The 23,391-nt window shown below is 40.5% G+C and overlaps 1 protein-coding gene across 1 annotated transcript in view; it reads left to right on the top strand.

Annotated features, from left to right (window-relative positions):
* Nucleotides 1–23,391, top strand: part of GABRA5 (gamma-aminobutyric acid type A receptor subunit alpha5) — a 100,318-nt gene that overhangs the window by 48,357 nt on the left and 28,570 nt on the right. Inside the window, exon 5 of the mRNA XM_082619005.1 lies at nucleotides 10,116–10,198. Within this exon, the coding sequence (XP_082475131.1) occupies nucleotides 10,116–10,198 (83 nt within the window). The remainder of the gene's footprint in view (nucleotides 1–10,115; nucleotides 10,199–23,391) is intronic.

Genomic DNA, 23,391 nt, shown 5'->3' on the forward strand with positions numbered 1-23,391 from the left:
GCTGACTGTTTTTGCAGCTTATTCACTGCTTTTGTGGATGTTCCCTAGTCCCCCACTTCTACTGATGTCACCTTTACTTCTCCTCTAGGATTTTTAAAGCATTTACTGGGTGTTAGGCATTGTACTACATATCTGTATTGGTATTTGGTATGTCAGGACTTAACACTGTAAGATAAGCTTTATATAATCCCCTTTATAGGGAAATGTGGGCACATGAAGACTGAGCTGAGTGTTGGGGCTGGGTCTGTTTGATTTCACTGTCTATTCCATCTTCTCTGTAGCCCATGACACTGTTGATTGCATTGTGCTTTATGATTAGAGATGTACTTGAATTTCACTTTGAGAAAGGAATGTCTTTGCATAATTTTTTTTTTATTTTTTATTTATTTTTTTTTCTTTTCTTTCTTTGCATAATTTTGCTGCTCCTTATTTGCAGCAGTCTTTTTATTGACCAAGCTTGTGTTTATTTTCCTACATTTTATTTATTAAGGTTTATTGCTGGGTGCGTGGATACACATAAAAAATTAACCAAAATGTTTCCACTCTCACATCAATCATTACAGTGCCTTCCTGAGGAACACAAGCATTAAAAAAGAAATAGCCATGTTAATCAAAATAAATCAGTAAAGTTTATATCCCTTTTTGATAAGAAATATGGCTAAGTTTGTAAAATTATCACACATCTACTAGTTTTCCCAAAATATAGAAGAATTCCTAGCATCTTCTTTCTAACAGCTGAAGAAGAATGAGAATCCTAATAAATAGTGCAAGTTCAGAGAGGATTTTCACCCAGAATAATTCTGATGGTTGGTCCCTTGTACATCCCTATTACATTGAAGAGTACAAAATGAATCAATTAGATTTAGAATGACTTATGAAATGTGTAACTCAAGCTGGAAGTAAATTGTAGAATTTGGCTTCATTGCTAAGAGGAAGAGCTTCATTATGTTATCTCAATAACAGTTTTGTGTTTTTTTTTTAAGTATGGAACTTTACAATTGTATAAACCAAAACATGCATCATTTTAGTATAGTCTTATTGGAACTTTCAGATAATGCCCTAAGTTCTGCTTTCTGCAAGCTTGCACTTCACTGAATTTAAATTCTATTGCCTTTTAGACAAGTCACTGCACCCTTTATTCTTCTGCTCTCCACTGGCTGCTGCCCACCCCAACCTGGGCTGTACCTGCTGATCTTGGTATCTCATCTCATCTTTATCACAGGCAAAGGCCCTGCTTTAGCTTTGGGTAGGGTCAGGGTTAGTGCTAAGATGGAGATCCCTCAGGAGGGCAACTAACCAGGATAAGCACCATGGCCAGGCCCTGAAGGAAACTAGGCTTGCAGTTCTGGTTTGGATCAAACTTAATTACAATAGGTCTACAACTGTCACCAAAGGGACCAGTATACACAGGTTAGTTAGTAAAAAGATGGGGTGGAAGTGGCTGAACCTGGCTATGACCTCTGGGTTCCAACATACATTGTTCCCAACTTGTCAATGTTTAGATTTAAAAAGTTCAGTTTTTACATAGCTGAGCTTTAGAATGTTTTCCTCAAAACATTATTATGAATTGTAGTTAGTTTCAAGGAAAACCAGCGATGCCTAACTGACAAATAATAAACATGGTATATCACTATTTATCACGATACACGGAATAATGATTGTTTATAAGAAGAGAAATGCATTCATGCACTTTTTTATTGAATGAATAAGTTTGCAGCTCTTCCTGAGCACAGGAGTATAGAAGAGAAAGCTCCAGTAAACAGGATTTTGACATCAGGCAGAGCTCTTGAGGAAGTTTCTGACGGAGAAGCAGGGCTATCTCTATTCCTAGCGCTAGTGACTCAATAAATACACATGAGTAGACATGTTATATTAATAAAAAGACCAGTTCTTTGTAATACCTGAGTAAACTTCTTTTATTTGCCAATCTAGAGGTAAATCAAATATAAGGAAAACAGGCATATAACCCTCAGAACTGGGCTTCCTTTCAGAGACCTTCCCCCGACGACCCAGCACAACAGGTACTCCTCATGCAGATATTAATCTATAGCTTCTTCATCTCTGAGGATGTGACTCAGGTGTAGAGCAAGGAAGACTCTCTAGAGTGTTGAAGGAGCCCTGCACAGCCCCATCCAGGTGGGAATAAGCCAGAGGCAGCACAATGAGCCTACAGAAAAATAAAGATGTTGCCTACAAAGAGCCAGCTGAGAGTGCCAGCTTTCCTCCATCTCCAAAGCTGGCAGCCCTTCAGATGGGTGCAACCATAGTAAACAGAAAGTTATGTACATTAAGTATTCTTATGTTCCTTACAAAGACTCACTTGGAAAAGTATCAGCCAAATTAAGCCTCACCTCTTTCCCATAACACCAATCATTAGGTGCTATGTTAGTATTGAATTTCAAGAGTCCCCAAATAAATTTCATATATTGCCTGAGAATCTTGATAGGAAGGTGATGTTTCCACTGAATGACCAGTGGAAGCATGTTATTCAGCCATAAAAAAGAATGAAATAATGACATTTGCAGCACCATGGATGGACCTAGAGATTGCCATACTGAGTGAAGTAAGACAGAGAAAGACTATCATATGATATCACTTATATGTGGAATCTAAAATGTAACACAAATGAACACATCTAAGAAACACAAACAGATATAGAGAACAGACTTGTGGTTGCCAAGGGGGAGGGGTGGGGGAGAGGAAAAAAAAAAAACAGTGGAGAAGCAGCCTGCAGCTCAGTCACTGACCAAGCCAGGCCACCTTGCCTGAGGCATCTGGTCCATTTCATTATCAAGCCTGTGATTTTCATGACAGTGAATATTTTGTGAGCTATTTATAAGTTGACCAAACCAAATTTCTTTCTCACCTTTGTGAAAATTATTTAACAATTGGTTATTGGATTAGTAATATTATTATTATTTTATTTTATGGAAACTACTGTGCTAGTTTTCTATTGTTGCTGTAACAAATTACCACAGACTTAGTGGCTTTCAAACTATACAAATTTATTATCTTACTGCTCTGGAGACCAGAAGTCTGAAACAGGTCTTATGTTGCCAGGATTGTGTCTCTTCTGGATTCTCTAGCGGAGAATTATTTCCTCACTTTCCCCAGCTTCTGGAGGCTGCCTGCATTCCTTCATTCATGGCCCTGCATCACTCCTTCCACTATCACTGCTTCCAGCATCACATCTCCCACTTCAACTCAGACACTCCTGTCTCCTTATAAGTAGCCTTGTGCTTACATTGGGCCTGCCCAATAATTGGGGTAGTCTCCCCATCCCCAAATCCTTAATTTAATCTCATCTGAAAAGTCCCTTTGGCCATGGTAGGTATCACGTTCATAAGTAGGAAGCATCAGGACATGAACATCTTTAGGGAATCATTATTTTGCTTACCACAGTCTGTGTTCTGCCCCCCAAATTCATGTCTGTCCCATGTGCAAAAAATATTAATCTCATTCCAATATCCCCCCAAAGTCTCAACTCATTACGGCATCAAAGTCCATAGTCTCAACTAAGTCTCATTAGCTCCAAAGTTCCAAATCTCATCATCTGAATCATCTAAATCAGCTATGTGTGAGGATTTGGGTATGATCTAGCCTGAAGCACAATCCTCATCTATGAATTTGTGGAACTCAATAAACAAGTTAATTACCCACAAAATACAATGGTGGGACAAGCATAGGATAACAGTTAAAGATATTTCCATTTGAAAGGAGAGAAAATAGTAGGAGAAAAGGAAGCACTATTCCCCCCCAAATTTCTAAATCCAGTTAGGCAAACAACAGTAGGTTTTAAGGCCTGGGGCTAATCCTCCATGATTAAGACTCTGCCCTTAGAGTCATCCTGCCTTTTTCATGAAGGGTAGCACGTGTTTGCAGTTGAGTAGTTTCTTTCAACCTATTTCCTGCCTGTAGAATGTTGGTGTTCTGACAGCCTTCTTCCATTTTGGCCTCTATCTGTCCCATTCAGCCCAAACTGACAGTGTTTCTGCTGCTATAAAATTTTTAAGAATCATTTACATCTCCTGTGTATGTCTTAAGAATTTACACTACTAGACCTCCTTCATAAATCTTTCAAGGATAATCCTTTTGCTTACATGGCTGAGAGGACCCATGAGTCACACATCTAATTTCCTCAAAGAGTCTGAGGCAGTAGCAAAAGGTCCAACCACGCCCTTGGCTTTCCCTTAAGAGTATGTTTTCCTGACAATGAATCTCCTAATTACAGCATCTTTTGCAATGTGGATAAACTGAGAATTTCCCAAATCAAGTCTTGGTCCCTTTTTTGTTGGCAGTTCTTACCTTAATCTGTCTCTTCTCACATTTTACTATAAGCAACAGGAAGAAAAAACAGGCCACAACTTTAACACTTAGCTTGGGCTCTCCTCATCTAAGGGTCCAATTTCATCATTGTATCAGTTTCCTGTGGCTACTGTAACAAATTACCACAAACTTGGTGACTTAAAACACATTTACTGCCTTACATTTCTGGAGACCATGAGTCTGAACTCAGTTTTGGCCAGGCTGTACTCCCTCTGGAGGCTCTAGGACAAAATCCGTTTACTTGCCTTTTCCAGTATCTAGAGTGGCATGCCTGCGTTCCTTGGCTCAGGGCACCTTCCTACATCTTCAAAGCCAGCAGCACAGCATCTTCAAACATCTGTGCTTTCATCACGTCACCTTCTTTCTTTTATCTATGTACAATTTCCTTTGCCTCTCCCTTATAAGGATCTTTGTGACTGCATTTAGTGCCCACCTGGTTAATCTCCCCATCTCAAGACCCTTAATCACATCTGTTAAAGACCCTTTTCCCATATAAGGTAATGCTTACAACTTCCAGGAATTAGGACCTTTTATCTTTAAGGGGCATTATTTAGCCTACTGCAATCTTTTACAAGTTCCGCTTTCCACGTAAGCTTTCTGTCACTATACAGTGAGAATCTCCTTTCCTCCAAGTTCCAGTTTCCTCATTTCCCTCTGTGACCTCACCATTAGGGCCTTTGATGTCCATATTGCTACCAACAGTTTGTTTATGACCATATAATGTAGGTCTTCTCTACCATGTTTCTCACTGCAAGTTCTCATTACAGAATCATTAACATTCACATTTCAATTAACAGTCTGTTCAACGTAGTCTATGCTTTTTCTATAATGAATCTCAAAATTCTTCCAGCCTCTTCCCACTGCCCAATTCCAAATCATTTCTACTTTTTTAGGTATTTGTTACAGTAGCATCCCACTTCCAAGTATCAAATTTTGTATTATTTTCCTATTGATGTTGTAACAAATTATCACGAATTTATTGGCTAAAACACAACCGATTTATTATCTTATAGTTCTGGAGGTCGAAATTCCAAAAAAGGTCTTACGAGGCTAAAGTCAAGCTGTAGGTAGTAGGATTGCATTCCTTCTGGATTCTCTAAGGGAGAATCCTTTCCTTGCCTCTTCCAGCTTCTAGAGGCCACCTGCCTCCCTGGGTTCATGACCACAATCCCATGACCTCTGCTTTTGTCATCACATCGCCTCTGACTCTGACACTCCTGCCTTCCTCTCATAAGGACTGCTGTGATTCTCCTGGGCCCATCTGGATAATCCAAGATAAACTCCTCTCTCCCAAGGGCCTTAACTCAATCACGTCTGCACAGCCCTTTTGCTATTTAAGATAACATATTCACAAGTCATGAGGTTTGGGGGATTAGGACATGGACATCTTTGCAGGACCATTATTCTGCCTACCACCACACCTTCTATTGCACTGAATATTCTCAAGTAAATGAAGAAGGCTCAGATCTGGAGAGCATATTGGGTAGAAATCTCTTTACACACCTATTAACTATTCTTGTTTTTTTCAGAGAACAAAGCAGCTGTTATTATTTCTCTTTTTCAAATGGAAAGGCTGGACCAGAGAAGTTAGGCAGTTTTACAAAGTTGCACAATTCATTAATGGCAAAGCTACTCTAGAATTTGGCTGTTTTTGTGTCTTTTTGTTTGTTTGTTTTGCAGTACGAGGGCCTCTCACTGTTGTGACCTCTCCCGTTGCGGAGCACAGGCTCCGGACGCGCAGGCTTAGCGGCCATGGCTCACAGGCCTAGCCGCTCTGCGGCCTGTGGGATCTTCCCGGACCAGGGCACGAACCCGTGAACCCTGCATTGGCAGGCGGACTCTCAACCACTGCGCCACCAGGGAAGCCCGAATTTGGCTGTTTTAACACCTGAAGCACATGCCACTGCGGGCTGCCCCTGGGCAAGCAGAGAGCTCTCTAGGGAGTTTACATCCAAGTTGAAGCAAACAGCTTAACTCACAAAATGCCCTTTTTCTTACCCTAAAATTAAGATGTTCAAAAATGGGATATTATGTTCCAATAAGTCAATGCCTGAATGTCTTTAGAAACAGAAATTTGACCTTTGGGGAAAAAAAGCTGGATCCTTGGATCTACCAGTAATTCAGTAAGTTTTTCCATAGGCATATTCCTTAACCTTTTGAGAAAAGTAAGGGTTTCTAGGAGGTGACCTGGCTGGCTCCTTTGAGCTCTGACAGTCCACATTCCATGGAGTGCTCTGATCTCAATTCTGTGTGAAGGAGGTTGGTTGTACATCAAGGGACACTGCATTTTAAGAACCCCATGAATGGAAGGGTCCCTCTTATCTAGAGATATTATTTGAATACTATAAAAGCATAGGTCTTTTTTGAAATACTTAAAGGATCAAAAATTTAAGTGTTGTTCTCTTACTAAGGTTGAAACATTTGCTATTGGAGAATTTATCTGAATAATACATTCACTCCTTAGAGGAGAGACACTATCATAGATGAAGTATGTTTTTCTGATGTTTGGAATTCAAATTCTAAAGAGGTCTATTAAAATGGGGAACAATCTATGAGGCTCTAATGTTAGCATTTATCAAGATGGTAATTGTAGAATTATCTTTTTTATGTTTTCACTGGAATTAATTTTTCCTTCAAAAGGGTTTTCTGGGCTTCCCTGGTGGTGCAGTGGTTGAGAGTCCGCCTGCTGATGCAGGGGACACGGGTTCGTGCCCCGGTCCGGGAAGATCCCACATGCTGTGGAGCAGCTAGGCCCGTGAGCCACAGCTGCTGAGCCTGCGTGTCAGGAACTTGTACTCCGCAACAGGAGAGGTCACAGCAGTGAGAGGCCCACGTACCGCAAACAAACAAACAAACAAACATAAAAGGTTTCTTTTTACATCCAGCTAAATTCTGTCCACCTGTCTCTACCCACCCTCTCTCCTCCTGCTATATGCTAAAAGCAGACTCCTTGGTGTACATTCCTTGCCATCGTTAAATGTTGTCAGTGCAGTGGTTTTGACCTAGATCTCAGGACCAAACAGTTAGAATAAAACAAGACACCAGATGCTGAGACCACAGTGACAGAAAGCATGACTCCTCACCTCTCTTATAAACACACGGTGTTGGCCAAGAAAGAGGAGTACGTGAGGAAAAGGAGGAAAAGTCAGGAGTGGGCAGAGTGCCAGAGGTGGGAGGTCAAGTCTCCCTGAGGGGTCTACTCTGACAAGTAAGGGCAAGCAACAGGAATGCAGGTGGCAGTGCCTCCAGTGGCCCTGGGGATCAAAGCAGAGACCCAGCACCAAGCAGTGGGGAGAGGAGTTAACTGTGATTCACCACATCGTCAAGAATTCAGCCAACAGATCTGGCTTCAAGGCAGCCTCCAGACCCAGTGGGCCATAGAGTGTTTTCTGGGGGACAGAAGCCCAGTTATGTGAGCTCCAAGACATGGCAGTGTCTGGAGAGAAGATTCTGCCATGGAAGGATCATCTCCACGTCACCCTGCTGGTGGGAGTCCAGCCCATAGTTGTTGATATTATTGGGGGCAACTTGAAGACTGCAGCACTGGGTCTGCTGGTTGAAGTCTGCTGTGCATACAGCAGGGCTTGGACAGTCAGGACCACCTGAAGCACCCTGCCCCCCCTCACACTGTTCCCACTGGCTGAGCCCAGCATCTTCCTTACACCAAGGCCATCAACTGTTGGAACAGAGGCCGTAGACCAGCACTGAGATGTACTTTTCTAATTGGAAGCGTTCTCTGTTCTCCCACATCACCATTTCTTCATGTGCTTACTTTCATATTTATTGCTTTGTACCTGGCACTATAGCTTTATATTACTTTTTATTTCCCTACTATAAATTTGCTTCTCAAAGAAATTCTAGATTTACTGAGTCATGGTGATTTTATTCTCTAGAACATATTTGACTCACTTAAGTTTTCTGCCCCACTATTGCTTTGTTTAACAAATGGCTTAAGTTTACTAACAAGATAAAGTAACACTATTTTCCTTTATGTTGTCCTTCTCACAGGCTGTGGTTTTTAAGTCCTGTTTTCTTAATTCTAATAAGTAAATATTCCTTTACCTTCCCCATTTTGTAGTCTCTAATAATAATCCTTTTACATAGTTTATGCTTGAAGATGTCCACACATATACAAATATATGTATATGTATATTACACACACACACATCTGCATGCTAGAATTAAATATTTACCTTTCAAAGTCATGATTATGCAGAGATTTTAAAGATGTGGGAAATACCCCTGCTCTAATGTTAGTAAACAGAAGACTGAATTTTATAAACCAAGAACAAAAAGAAAACATCTGTAGCTGTGAAGAAATCTGGACAAAGTGTACCAGGTGAAATTATAAGTGAAATGATATGTATTTGTAATTTTCTTCTTTATAACTTTTCTGTATTTTCCATATTCTTCTACGAATATAGGTGGCATATAATTTTAGATATCATCTCCCCACCTGAATATGAGACTTTTGTGGTATATTCTCATCCATGTGCACTCACACCCTCTGGAACTCACTCCATTTTGGGGAGAGTGGTACCCCCAGGCAGAGGCAGCAGATTTCCTCTCCGTGATGGGCACATACCTTCCTTCCACTGACGTGTTTTAGCTCCATTCAGAGAATACATGAATTGACTACTCCATCTGCAATCATCAAGTGTGAATCACATGCCCAATTTAATAGCAAAAAAGTTAAGCTATCTTAAAAGAAGGAAGCAGTAAGGGCAAAAATGACTGTGTTTACAGTTTTATTCTCACCCCAGGCACATGGGCAAGATCCAGACTTAATATAACAAAATAGAATTGTAACGTCTGTTTAAAGTTGAAAATTGTGCAACTTGATTTCATTTTATGCAATTACGTTTCATTTTAAATAATAGAATTAAACACTAAGAACAGAAGACTAACTCATTAAAGAAATTTAGATTTACTACTTAATTAGTAAATCTGTAGGGAAATAAAAGCACCACAGCATGATGACTCCGCAAGTACAAACAGAGCTTTGGGTCACACAGCCTGGGGGGCACGTGCCATTAGGGGCTCTGCATTCTTGTCCGGATCCCTTAATATCCATGCCTCACTTTCTTACCTTGAAACTGGGGTGATAATAGCAATACATTGTGCTATTCTAATTAGATATGTTAATGCAGGTGAAACACTTAACACAGTCCCTAGCCCAGACCAGCAACTCTTATGATCAGCACTGTTTTAGTCATTGGTGACAGTGGTAGTGGATGGTGGTATTATTATTTGGAAGACCAGACTTGGATTAAAAACCATAAGAAAGTTGCTATCATAACACAATTTCACTTATTCTATAGTTTCATGACATCAGCCCAGTACACAGTAATTGTAGCCAGCTTCTGGTCGAAACTTGGACTGTGTATTTATTCCATATTTATACTTTTGAACTTATAAATTATTTTAGAACATACATATATTTTCAGCCTTGTCAAGGGAAGTTTTATTGATTACTGTGGGTAAGTGATGGGAGAATAAAAGAATAAATTATCTTTAAAGGCATCTCAAATTGCTTTACAAGCAGTAATGTATGTACAGACACTCCCAAGCCACAGAACTCCTGAGTAGATTTGATTTAAACCTTATTTCTAAATGATATTCATCTACAATGCAATCCTATGTAATTTGGTGGGACAGTTTAGACAATTTCATAAAAGATAGTAATTAAAATAATGAGTGGAGTGCTTAATATGGCTTTCGAAATGTGATGTCCAGTAAATAGCCAGAGTCAGTGAGTCATTGAAAGGTCCCCATCTCTTGTTTTTCAGCTTGACCATCTCGGCAGAGTGCCCAATGCAACTTGAAGACTTCCCGATGGATGCCCATGCCTGCCCTCTGAAATTTGGCAGCTGTAAGTTATTTTCACAAGTAAGAATCATGGATATATTTTGGGGGTTATGTCCCCCAAAGACAGAGAAGCATTTAGGTTCTATATGTGAGTAAGAATGAGATGAGCTGCAGTCTGCTTGGGAAGGCTGGAGAGTATTGTGGGACACACACCAGGCTGGTTTCCTTGCTTGTAACTGAGAATGCAAGTGGAGGCACTTGCCCGTTAGGGTATGCTCCTCAGGAAGCAGTTCCCTACCCCTAGACCTGCACCAGGCAATTCTTTCTTGTCTTCACTTCTCAGATTGCAGGTCACCTCCTCCAACAGGCCTTAATGACCCAATTTCAGTTACCCACCTGATAACTCCTTATTGCATGGTAGTTATTGCTATGCTGAATCATTTCTTCTCAGATGTTCCATATGAACATTTGATTATTTATATGTGGGTTATTTAATTTTTAAACAGTTTGGGGATTTTCCTGTTATCTTTCTGTTACTGATTTCTAGTTTAATTCCATTATAGTCAGAGGACACCCTCCATATGGTTTCAACTTTCTTTACATTTATGGGGGTTTATTTCATGACTCAGAATAGGATTCATTTTGATATTTGTTCTGTGAACACTTGAAAGTCATGTGTACTTTGCAGTTGCTTGGTGGAATGCTCTGCAAGTATTGATTAGATCCTGTTGATTATGGTGTTGTGAGTTCTATGTTGTTTGCTGATTTTCTGTCTACATCAATTGTTGAGAAAGAGGTGCTGAAATCTCTGACTGTAATTGTGCAGTTGACTATTTCTACTTTCAATTCAGTGGGTTTTTTGTTTCATGTATTTCTCAGGTGTTATTTGGTGTATACACATTCAGGATTATAATTTCTTGTGGATGAATTAACCCTTTATGATTGCATAATGTTCGTATCTGTCTCTGGTAATTTTCTTTGATCTGAATTCTACTTTACCTGAAATCCATATGGCCACTCTTTCTTTTGATTAATATTTGAATGATGTATATATTTCCATATGTTTACTCTAAGCATCATTACGTTAAAATGAGCTTCTTGCAGATGGTGTATAGTTGGGTCATATTTTTTAATTCACTTTGCCAGTCTTTATTTTCAATTGGTGTATTTTCATAATTTACATTTTATGGAACTATTGGTATGTTACGACTTAAGTCTGTCATTTGATTTTTTGGTCTTCCATTCTCTATGTTTTCCATTTCTCTATTTTCTTTTTCCTGACTCCCTGTGGGTTAGCTGAACATTTATTATGATGCCATTTTTATTTATTTACAGTGTTTTTGTGTATATCTTCTTGTACATCTTTTATTTTAATTTTATTTATTTATTTTTGTCTGTGCTGGGTCTTTGTTCCTGCGCGCGGGCTTTTCTCTAGTTGCGGCAAGTGGGGGCTACTCTTCATTGCGGTGCACGGGCACGGGCTTCTCATTGCAGTGGCTTCTCTTGTTGTGGACCATGGGCTCTAGGTTCTAGGCTTCAGTAGTTGTGGCACACGGGCTCAGTAGTTGTGGCTCTTGGGCTCTAGAGTGCAGGCTCAGTAGTTGTGGTGCACGGGCTTAGTTGCCCCGCGGCATGTGGGATCTTAGTTCCCTGACCAGGGATCGAACCCACGTCCCCTGCATTGTAACAGATTCTTTACCACTGGACCACCAGGGAAGTCCCTAGCCATTCTTTTGGGATAGATTGCTGGCAATAAATTCTCTTAGTTTTTCTTCATCTGAAAATACCTTGATTTCTCCCTTCATACCTGAAGAACATTTTTAATGAATATAAGATCCTGTTCTGACAGTTCTTGTGGCATTTGAAAAATGTGCTACTTTGCTGTTGCCTCCATGGTTTCTGATGAGGAATCTGCTGTAATTCAAACCATATTCTCTTTATAGGTGAGATATCTTTTCTCTCTATTTATTTATTTATTTATTTTTGCAGTACACGGGACTCTCACTGGTGTGGCCTCTCCTGTTGCGGCCTCTCCTGTTGCGGAGCATAGGCTCCAGACACGCAGGCTCAGTGGCCATGGCTCACGGGCCTAGCCGCTCCGCGGCATGTGGGATCTTCCTGGATCGGGGCACAAACCCGTGTCCCCTGCATCGGCAGACAGACTCTCAACCACTGCGCCACCAGGGAAGCCCTCTTTTCTCTCTTGTTGCTTTCAAGTTTTTTTCTTTGACTTCAGTTTCAGAAGTTTGACTATGATGTGTATTAGTGTAGATTTCTTTGGGTTTACTGATTTGGGATTTACTCAACTTCTTGAATCTATAGATTTTGGTCATATTTAGGACGTTTGACCAATTATTACTTTGAATACTTTTTCTGCTCCATCCTCTTTCTTGTCTTCTTTCCTGACTCAAATGACATGAATATTAGATCTTTTGTTGTATTCCCACAAGTACTGAGGCTCTTTTCACTTTTTTTCTATTACATCTGTGTATGGTCACAGGCCCCTCCAGATGGCTGTTCCCTTGTTCTCTGTATATCCCTTGCCTGACCAGTGCCTGCTTCACCTACACCCTACTCATATGACTGGCCTACATACTTGCCCCAGGCCCCAGCTAATGACTGTTCTAGCTTTAGATAAGAACTCTCCACTCTGCTTATCAAAGGGGTGGTGAGGGACAGACCCCTCTGCTGGTTTCCCTGGTAACCAATGAGGTAACCTGATACAATTTCCCCCTATAACTGGCAATATCTCCTTCCACCCCGGGAGCAAAGACAGCCTCATGTCCTGTCCGCCATCCGCCAAACATGGTGGGGTGTCACTCCAGGACCTTGCTTCAGAGGTGTAAGTTCCCCCATCCATTAAATCATTGATGTTTCTGTCACTGGCTCTTTCTTCAGTCTTAAGGATGGGCAAGTAGAGGCCTTGTAGACCCACAGGGTGCAGCCCAACAATCTGTTTTTCAGATAACTTAATTTTGATTGTTCTATCTTTAATTTTACTGATTCTTTCTTTTGTCCCCTCCATCTTTCTGATGAACTCATTTACTGAGCTTCTTATTATGGTTATCGTTTTCTTTAATTTTATGTGTCAACTTGACTGGGCCACACGATGCCCAGATATTTGGTCAAACCTTGTTGTAGGCATGCATGTGAGGATATTTTTGGATAAGATTAGCATTTAAATTGGTTGACTGAGTAAAGCAGATTGCCCTCTCTAATGTGGATGGGCCTTGTTCAATCAGTTGAAGACCTGAATAGAAAAGAAGGGCTGACCTTCCCATGGGTAAGAGGAAACTCCTCCTGCCCGATTGCCTTGAGCAGGAATGTTGGTCTTTTCCTTCCATGCAAACTGAAACCGCTCTTCTTGGGTCTGCAGCCTAATAGTTCTCAGACTGGAACTACACCATCAGTTCTCCTGGGTCTTCAACTTGCTGATTGAAGATCTTGGGACTTCTCAGCTCCCATTATTGCATGAGACAATGCCTTATAATAAACCATGTATGTATGTGTGTGTGTGTGTCTATATATATATATATAAATATATATGTATATATATATATATATACACATATATATATGTAAATATATGTATATGTATATGTGTCTATATATATAGAGAGAGACACACACACACATATATGTATATATATCCTATTGTTTCTGTTTCTCTGGAGAATCCTGACTAATACAGATTTTGGTTATGAGATGTGGGTGCTACTGTAGCAAATACCTGGAAATGTGGATGTGGCTTTAGAACTGGGTAATGGATAGAGGCTGGAGAGTTTTGTGGTGCATGTTAGAAAAAGTCAAGATTGCTATGAAGGGACTGTTGGGTGAAACATGAACGTTAAAGGAGATACTGGTAAGGGCTCAGAAAGAAAAAAGGGAGCTAGAGAGAAACCTTTCTTCTTCTTAGAGAATACCCAAAGAATCATGAACAGAATGCTGGTTGAAACTTGGATGTTAAAGATCTTCTGGTGAGGTCTCAGACAGAAATGTGGGACAGATTATTGAAAAGTGGAGGAAAGATGCTGCTTGTTATGAACTGGCAAAGCACTTGACTACAATGTGTTCCAGTGTTTTGTGGAAGGTAGACCTTGTGAACAATGAAATTGGTTATTTAGTTGAGAAGATTTCTAAGGAAAGTGCTGGAGGAGTGGCTTGGTTCCTCTTGACAGCTTAATAGTAAAATGTGAAAGACAAGAGCTGAATTAAAGAAGGAATTGTTAAGACAAAACAAAAAATGAAAAAAAAAACAGAACTTAAAGATTTGGAAAATTCTCATACTCATATTGCAAAAAAAGAGGAAGTTTCTTCAGGAGAGAACACCAAATAAAAAGGTTACCCATGGTGTTACTGGCCATCTCAATAGAAGGCAGGAAGAAAGGCAATTCAGAGACCATCAGGGCTGCCAGTCCCACCCCAGGTGCAGAGTGCACAGGCCCAGGGGGCCAGACAGCCTCCAACTGGGCTTCAAAGGGCAGGGCTGCCACCTAGCAGAGCCCTGGGTGCCACGCCTTGCAGGGCAATGGGCATGAAGCTGCTGCCTCAGAACATTGAACCAAGGAGAATTATTCTCAAGCCTTAAGATCTAACGGAACTTGCCCTGCTAGGTTTTGGACTTGCTTGGGACTTGTCACTCCTTATTTCCTTCCACATTCTCCCTTTTGGAACGGGAATGTCTATCTTATACCCATCCCACCATTGTATTTTGGAAGCAAATAAGTTGTTTCACAAGTTCACAGCTGGAGAGGAATTTTGCCTCAGGATGAATTGAGTCTAGATGATATTTAGATGAGACTTTTGACCTTAGATGTTAGAGTTGATCCTTGGAATGAGTTAAGACTTTGGGGATACTGGGATGAAATGAATGTATTTTGCATGTGAGAAGGACATGAATTTTGTGGGGCCAGTGGTAGAACACTATTGACTGAATTATGTCCCCCCAAAATTCATATTTTGAAACTCTAATCTCTAATGTTACTGTATTTGAAAATAGAGCCTTTGTAATTAAAGTTAATTGAAGTCATAAAGGTAGAACCCTCATCTGGTAGGATTGATGCCTTTATAAGTAAAGGAAGAGAGAAATCTCTCTCTGTCTCCACATGTATGCAATGAAGAGAGGCCATGTGAGAACACAGTGAGAAGGCAGCCCTCTGTAAGCCAGGACAAGAGTCCTCACCAGAAATTGAATCTGCTAACATCTTGATCTTGGACTTTCCAGCCTCCAGAACTGTGAGAAAATAAATTTTGATTGTTTAAGCCAATCAGTCTATGGTATTTTGTTATGGTAGCCCAAGCAGACCAACACAAGTGCTAAAACTTCTCTTTGGTTTTTTTTTCTCTCTTCTGTTTCTTTGCTGAGACTTTCTATTTTTTCACCTGTTTCAAGCATGTTTGTAATTGGTTGTTGCAACATCTTATGGTGGCTGCTTCAAAAATTCTTTTTTAAAAAGGATTTTTAAAAAGTAATTTTTTAAAAGGTAATTCTGACATCTCTGTCATATTTTCTTTGGCATCTATTGATTTTTTTAAAAATTCAGTTTGATCTTCCTGGTTGTTGTTAGGACACATGTTTTTTTATTGGAACCTGAACATTTTGTGTATTATGTTATGACAATCTGGATTTTATTGAAACCTTCTATTTTAGCTAGATTTTTAAAACCACTGCTCTGGCAGGGAAAGGTGCAGCACAGCCTCATTACTGCCAGGTGGGCTTCCCTTCAGCCTGCACTGACACAGGGGTGACTGGGCTCTTGCTCCTGCTGGGTGGACGCAGGACTCCGAGCTCTATACAGGTCTTCACTGACACTATGTGGGGTAGGGTGGACTTGGGGTGGCAGGAGTCTGACCCTCCACTAAGCTTCCTGTGATGCAGCCCCAGCAAGGAGCAGGAGGACATGCTCCTGCTGATTAGGGTGGGAGTCCAGGCTCCCCACTTGGCCTCTAGCCCACTATGGAGAATTGGCATCAGTGCTGCCCAGCAAGGATGGAAGCCCCGCTCCCTCGCGTTGGACCTTCGCTGATACATGCTGAGTGTGAAAGCCTAGGCTCTCCACTCTCTTTGCTGGCCTGGGGTGGGGTAGGGCAACATCTTTTCTGTGGTATTTGACTGGAGTCGAGTGATATTTTCTGTCTTTATAGGCTGACCCTTTCCTGCTCCTTTCATGTGGTGTCCAGAGTTAATAGTTGTTACCTACTAACAGCAACTCAGCCATTACTGGCAAGGAACTCCCTTCGACTCTGAGGGTTTCCTTTTATATTGCTTCTATAATTCCAAAGGAATTTGGGGGATTAGGAGAAATAAGTATGTGTGATGAGCCAAAAATTAAGTTGGATGGGAATAATTCATTTTTTTCAAACTATGATCTTCAAACACCATGGAGAGATAAAACATACATTTATTTGAGGGAAGTAGTATAATGGAAAGGGACTCTCACTAGGATTTATTTAAACCACTTACTGACATCGGATAGCTGTGCACATCAGTAGTTGGGACAAAGCCTTCAAAAGATCCCTAGGGCACCTCACTTGGGAATCACTGATTCATGTCTCTAAGAGGAAAATGAGTTGTATAACTTAAAATTATGCTACTCTTTGTACCTGAAAGTTATGCTCTTCATTTCATCAAAGGTAAAAACACTAAAAGTCAAAGATTGTTATTTTTTCATCATTAGTTAAATAAATTCAAGTCAATGTCATATTCAGATTTAATGGCAATGGTGTGCCGGGCAGGAGCACAAAAGCAATTTTTGGTGAAAAAAAGTATGTGAGCTTTTAACCCTTCTTCATATCATCTCATATTCAACAACTCACCAGCTGCAGTTATATCATTTATCATATTCAAAGCTAAAGTATGCATCTGATAGGATCTTTTCATTTCAACATTCAACCAAACAAAACAAGATCAATTTATATATATATATATATATATATATATATATATATATATATATATATATATATAAATTTATTCACTTCTTGAACTCCATAGAGAGACAGAACCAATATAACCATTTCTTCAACTCAGTAGAGATATTGAACTCTTATGCCAAATTTCTTTTTATCTGCCTGATATTTGAAGACTGGTTTGAAATAGATGAGATCACTTATTTATATTTGCTCTTATTATCATTACTATGATATACAAGGCAGTTTAAAAGATTTTCCTGATATATCATATTTGCATACAATTGATCAAGAGCTAGAAAACTGCATAAACTTCACCTTTCCTCAGCTTGTATGGTTTCAGCTCAGGACTTAATAGGTTTAAGAGAAGAAATGCTATTCAATGAAGTGTTTTTCTTACTTGTCTTTCATCTTTTGGATTTACTAAAAATAGCTGCTTGGCCAAGTAGTTCACTTCTACCATCAGCATCGGAGCCTGCAGAGGCTAAATGTGATAGTATAATGAGTTTCAAATTACCCAATCCAACAGTTCTCTGCTATTAGGAGACAAAGCAATGCAAACAGTCATCATTATTCTGACGAGCCACATGCTCTGGCTTCTCTAATGCAGAGCTGGATTAACAGACATTCTGTTATTGCTATCTCCTCTCTCAAGAATTCAAACAGTTGTTGAAATTAGCTCTGACTTATAGAGAGATACTTCCCAGTACATAAGGAAATTCCTTAAATATAATGGCAGGCTTACATTTGGAAGCAAATGCTTAAATCAAGACCATTTAGAAGAGAAAAAAACCCAATTTTTTTGTTCATTTTATTTGTGAAATCGTGCCTTAAGTATTAGATTAAATCATGAGAAAACATCTGGATTCATGAAAATATATTCTATATTAGACATGGTCACTGTTTCGGTGGATCTCCAGTAGTGAGAATTTCAGACTGTTGGGGGTAAATGTCATGGGGGTAAGCTGTCAGCGCATTCAGACATGTGGGATTACAACTCCACTCCTGCCTTTGTCATGCCCAATACGGAGTGCCTCAGCTCACCTGTCGGTGGTCTAGAGTGCACGTTTAGGAGTGCCTGATGTGAGGTCTTAGAAATACATTGAAGTTTTGTCTGTGTTGTGCGTTAGTTAACCTTGATTACTATCTAACAGCTATGTCGGGTGTGCTCTGCACTCAGCACTCTGCTAGGTGCAGTGAGAAAAAGAAGCATGACCGGTGCTCAAGGAGCTGATGATGGACATGTTAGATAATCAGGTTAAAACCCTTGTGAAACTGAAGGCCATTAGGGGAACCTCCTCATGAGGGTCATATTCTGAACTGAGCCTGGAAGGATTTGGATAGAAGAAGGCATAATGGATATAAGGACAAAGCACAAATGACAGGTGATCAGTTAGTGGAGGACACCCTTTGGGGAAGTGACAGGACAGTGTTACAACCCAGATAGGAAGGGCCTTAAATCCCAAAGTGTAAAAGTAGTAGGCAGAGCAGTGATGTTGTGGAGTAAGGGGAGGATGTGCTGAAATCACTATTTTGGAAGTGAAACCAAGCACTTGGAATGCCATGAAGCAGTAGAAGTGATGAGAGCCGAGAGCAGGGTGGTGGCCGGTGTGACAAGTAGATTTTGAGATGGACTCTGGGCACGTGTATAAGAGTCAAAGATGGCATCATGATTTTAAGACCAGGTGACTTGGAAAATACTATTTTCTATGAGAAATTGGAAGTAATTGGAAGGAACTGCTGATTTGAATGTATAAAAAGCTAATCAGTTTATGTGAGGGTAAGAAAGTACATGGAGGGATTTCCTCCTCACACTCCCGGCCTTTGACCTGCCTCTCACTCTTCTTCACAAAGGAAGCAGCTTTTCTGCTGGGAGGGTGACAGTCCTTTGTCCTTCTTTCCTGATTTGGTCCCATGTAAGTCTATAGACACAGAGAGCATGGTCTCTTGACTCTCCCTCAGACCAGCCAAGACAGTGACCCCAAGTAATTTTACAAGAACCTGACTGTGGGGTGGTGATGGGCCATGTGACTAGCAAATCTCAGGCTTCCAGTGTCGCTTCCTGGGTAACAGGGCAACAGTGTTATCTGTTCATCTCCATCTGCAGAGAGCTGCACTCACTTCCTAGTTGATTCTGGGCAAGGAAAGTGGCCTGTCAAAGCCCCACTGATCTAATTGTTACCTGCTTAATTGAAAGCAGGGATATTGGTTATGCAATAGGCCATTAGAAATAATGTAACCACAGACATTTATATTTTACAAATTTTCTAATTTAGATTATGGAATCAATGTGTCAGGTATTGACTTGGTTTTCAGCTCAAGAGACTGAGACTCGGTACCGTTGAGGATGGGCAGGTCACGCAGGTGATGGGTGGTGAGGTCACCTGGGGCAGGTACTCTGCCCGTTCCCACCTCCAGTTTTAGAAGAGGGAGGAAGCCTGAGGACATGGGTGTCAGAGAACTGAAATCCTGTACGTTTTACAAATCACCAAAATTCCAATTACATCCTAACCTGCATTTCTTCTAATGCCAAAGGCAGTGAATGCATAGAGTAAAAGAGGTTTCCTCACTGGTTACTGGCAGTTCCTGGGTGTCTATGCAGCCTGTCAGATAAGACTAACCAGTGGTCCTCACACACTGGGTTTGCTTTTGACAGACAGTTAGAAAGTGAATTCATGTAGAAAGATCTTCTCATAAGACTGGATTTGACACCAAGCAAAACTTCTTTCCAACCTATGGCTATGTTTCTTATAGCTACTATTTATTTATAACTGTGTGTCAGGCATGTGCTAAATACTTGACATTCATGAATACACTTTACCCTTAAGCACCCCTAGGTTGTTTCCCTCAATCTGCAGATGAGGAAGTAGAGCTTTGAGCGTAAAGAGGTTGTCGAAGATCATCCCATAGTGAAGGTCAGATATGTTTCTCTCTTAGTTAGGCAAAAACTCATCGCTTCTAAAAGGCCTTGGAAATAAGGGGTTGATGTGCCATTGTGGCCTTTTATTCAGGATTTGCAGTGCCAGAAGTGGACAGACAGGAAGTGTCAACCCAGGGACAGAGCTGCTCTGAAAGCAGTGATGAATTCCCAAGTTAGTTGTGGATGAAAATGTTTCAAACCTTCTTGCCTGGCTCCGCTGATGTGTGGTTGGAGGAAGGCAAGCATTATGTTTCTGGAGCTCTAAATCATGACAGATGATGGCAGCATGGTAAACTTGATGGCCTTGTTTACTGTCGTCCCCAGATAAGAGATAGGTTGCCACACCTCTGACACACGTAGAAGAATTTAGTGTTGCTGAATGCCCAAGCAGAAAGGCACATGAGTGCCTCATTTATTCCCATCCTTAATTTGATGGCGAGAGCAGAACTCACGGTGTTGAACTGACGTGCCGGAGGCTGTGCTGCCTCTCGTTGCCGCTGTTATCAATGCCATTAACATCATCAATATCAATAGGCCATTTAATATTTGCAGTTTGAAAAACCAGAGGATATAAATTATTAATATACATTGTAGGTGACATTCATACATCACTCTGTGATTTCAAGTAACTTTTATCTAGTTATAATTATTGTTTTATTGGGTCCTTATTGTAAGATAAGTATTATTATCCCCACCCCACCCCCCAACAATGGAGAAAAAGGCTTGGAGGAGCCTGCAGGTTACCTGCGAGCCTGCAGGTAACAGAACCAACCTCTCCCCAGCCACTGATCCCTGCAGGACAGAAATGCTTCCCTGGTCAGTGCACCTCTTAGACCCAGAGCACAAGGACAGCCACCCCCAGTCCCACAGAGGAGAGTGATGCCCAGCCAGAAGTCAGGACCGTGTCCCCAGCAGTCCAGTCTGCATGCCCACCTCTGTGCCTCCACCACCCCACAGGTCCCACCTGCATCCCCACATTCTCAGTCGACTTCCCTCCAGGCCACCCGAGGGGGCACCTGCCCCACTTTCCCAAATGCCTCACTTGTCCCGAATGTCCTCCCTCTTCAGTGTGTTGCCAGCTCTTTGCCCTCTTTCCCCTCTTCCTTGAGGATGCCGGGCACTGAGTAGGTAGCTCCATGGGGGAGGGGGAGGGGGAGGGGGGGAAGCATAGTTTTCTGTGCTCCGTACTCTCTTTTTTTTTTCTATTTCTTTTTTTATTGAGGTATAATTGACATATAACATTACTTCAGATGTACAACATAATGATTTTTTTACATAGTTTTACATCTTTATTGGAGTATAATTGCTTTACAATGGTGTGTTAGTTTCTGCTTTATAACAAAGTGAATCAGTTATACATATACATATGTTCCCATATATCCTCCCTCTTGCATCTCCCTCCCACCTTCCCTATACCATCCCTCTAGGTGGTCAAAAAGCACTGAGTTGATCTCCCTGAGCTCTGCGGCTGCTTCCCACTAGCTATCTATTTTATGTTTGGTAGTGTATATATGTCCATACCACTCTCTCACTTTGTCACAGATTACCCTTCCCCTTCCCCATATCCTCAAGTCCATTCTCTAGTAGGCCTGTGTCTTTATACCGGTCTTACCCCTAGGTTCTTCATGACATTTTTTTTTCTTAAATTCCATATATATGTGTTAGCATACGGTATTTGTCTTTCTCATTCTGACTTACATCTCTCTGTATGACAGACTGTAGGTCTATCCACCTCATTACAAATAGCTCAATTTCATTTCTTTTTATGGCTGAGAAATATTCCATTGTATACATGTGCCACATCTTCTTTATCCATTCATCCGATGATGGACACTTAGGTTGTTTCCATCTCCTGGCTATTGTAAATAGAGCTGCAATGAACATTTTGGTACATGACTCTTTTTGAATTATGGTTCTCTCAGGGTATATGCCCAGTAGTGGGATTGCTGGGTCATATGGTAGTTCTATTTGTAGTTTTTTAAGTAACCTTCATACTGTTCTCCATAGTGGCTGTATCAATTTACATTCCCACCAACAGTGCAAGAGGGTTCCTTTTTCTCCACACCCTCTCCAGCATTTATTCTTTCTAGATTTTTTGATGATGGCCATTCTGACTGGTGTGAGATGATATCTCATTGTAGTTTTGATTTGCATTTCTCTAATGATTAATGATGTTGAGCATTCTTTCATGTGTTTGTTGGCCATCTGTATATCTTCTTTGGAGAAATGTCTATTTAGGTCTTCTGCCCATTTTGGGATTGGGTTGTTTGATTTTTTGTTATTGAGCTGCATGTGCCACTTGTAAATTTTGGAGATTAATCCTTTGTCAGTTGTTTCATCTGCAAATACTTTCTCCCATTCTGAGGGTTGTCTTTTGGTCTTGTTTATGGTTTCCTTTGCTGTGCAAAAGCTTTGAAGTTTCATTAGGTCCCATTTGTTTATTTTTGTTTTTATTTCCATTTCTCTAGGAGGTGGGTCAAAAAGATTCTTGCTGTGATTTATGTCATAGAGTGTTCTGCCTCTGTTTTCCTCTAAGAGTTTGATAGTTTCTGGCCTTACATTTAGGTCCTTAATCCATTTTGAGCTTATTTTTGTGTATGGTGTTAGGGAGTGTTCTAATCTCATACTTTTACACGTACCTGTACAGTTTTCCCAGCGCCACTTACTGAAGAGGCTGTCCTTTCTCCACTGTACATTCCTGCCTCCTTTATCAAAGATAAGGTGACCATATGTGCGTGGGTTGATCTCTGGGCTTTCTATCCTGTTCCATTGATCTATATTTCTATTTTTGTGCCAGTACCATACTGTCTTGATTACTGTAGCTTTGTAGTATACTCTGAAGTCAGGGAGCCTGATTCCTCCAGCTCTGGTTTTCGTTCTCAAGATTGCTTTGGCTCTTCGGGGTCTTTTGTGTTTCCATACAAATTGTGAAATTTTTTGTTCTAGTTCTGTGAAAAATGCCAGTGATACTTTGATAATGATTGCATTGAATATGTAGATTACTTTGGGGGGTAGAGTCATTTTCACAATGTTGATTCGTCCAATCCAAGAACATGGTATATCTCTCCATCTATTTATATCATCTTTAATTTCTTTCATCAGTGTCTTATAATTTTCTGCATACAGGTCTTTTGTCTCCTTAGGTAGGTTTATTCCTAGATATTTTATTCTTTTTGTTGCAATGGTAAATGGGAGTGTCTCCTTAATTTCTCTTTCTGAATTTTCATCATTAGTGTATAGGAATGCCAGAGATTTCTGTGCATTAATTTTGTATCCTGCAACTTTACCAAATTCATTGATTAGCTCTAGTAGTTTTCTGGTAGAATCTTTAGGATTCTCTATGTATAGTATCATGTCATCTGCAAACAGTGACAGCTTTACTTCTTCTTTTCCAATTTGGATTCCTTTTATTTCCTTTTCTTCTCTGA

This window comes from Mesoplodon mirus (assembly GCF_964341445.2).
Source record: "Mesoplodon mirus genome assembly, chromosome: 4".
NCBI lineage: Eukaryota > Metazoa > Chordata > Mammalia > Artiodactyla > Ziphiidae > Mesoplodon > Mesoplodon mirus.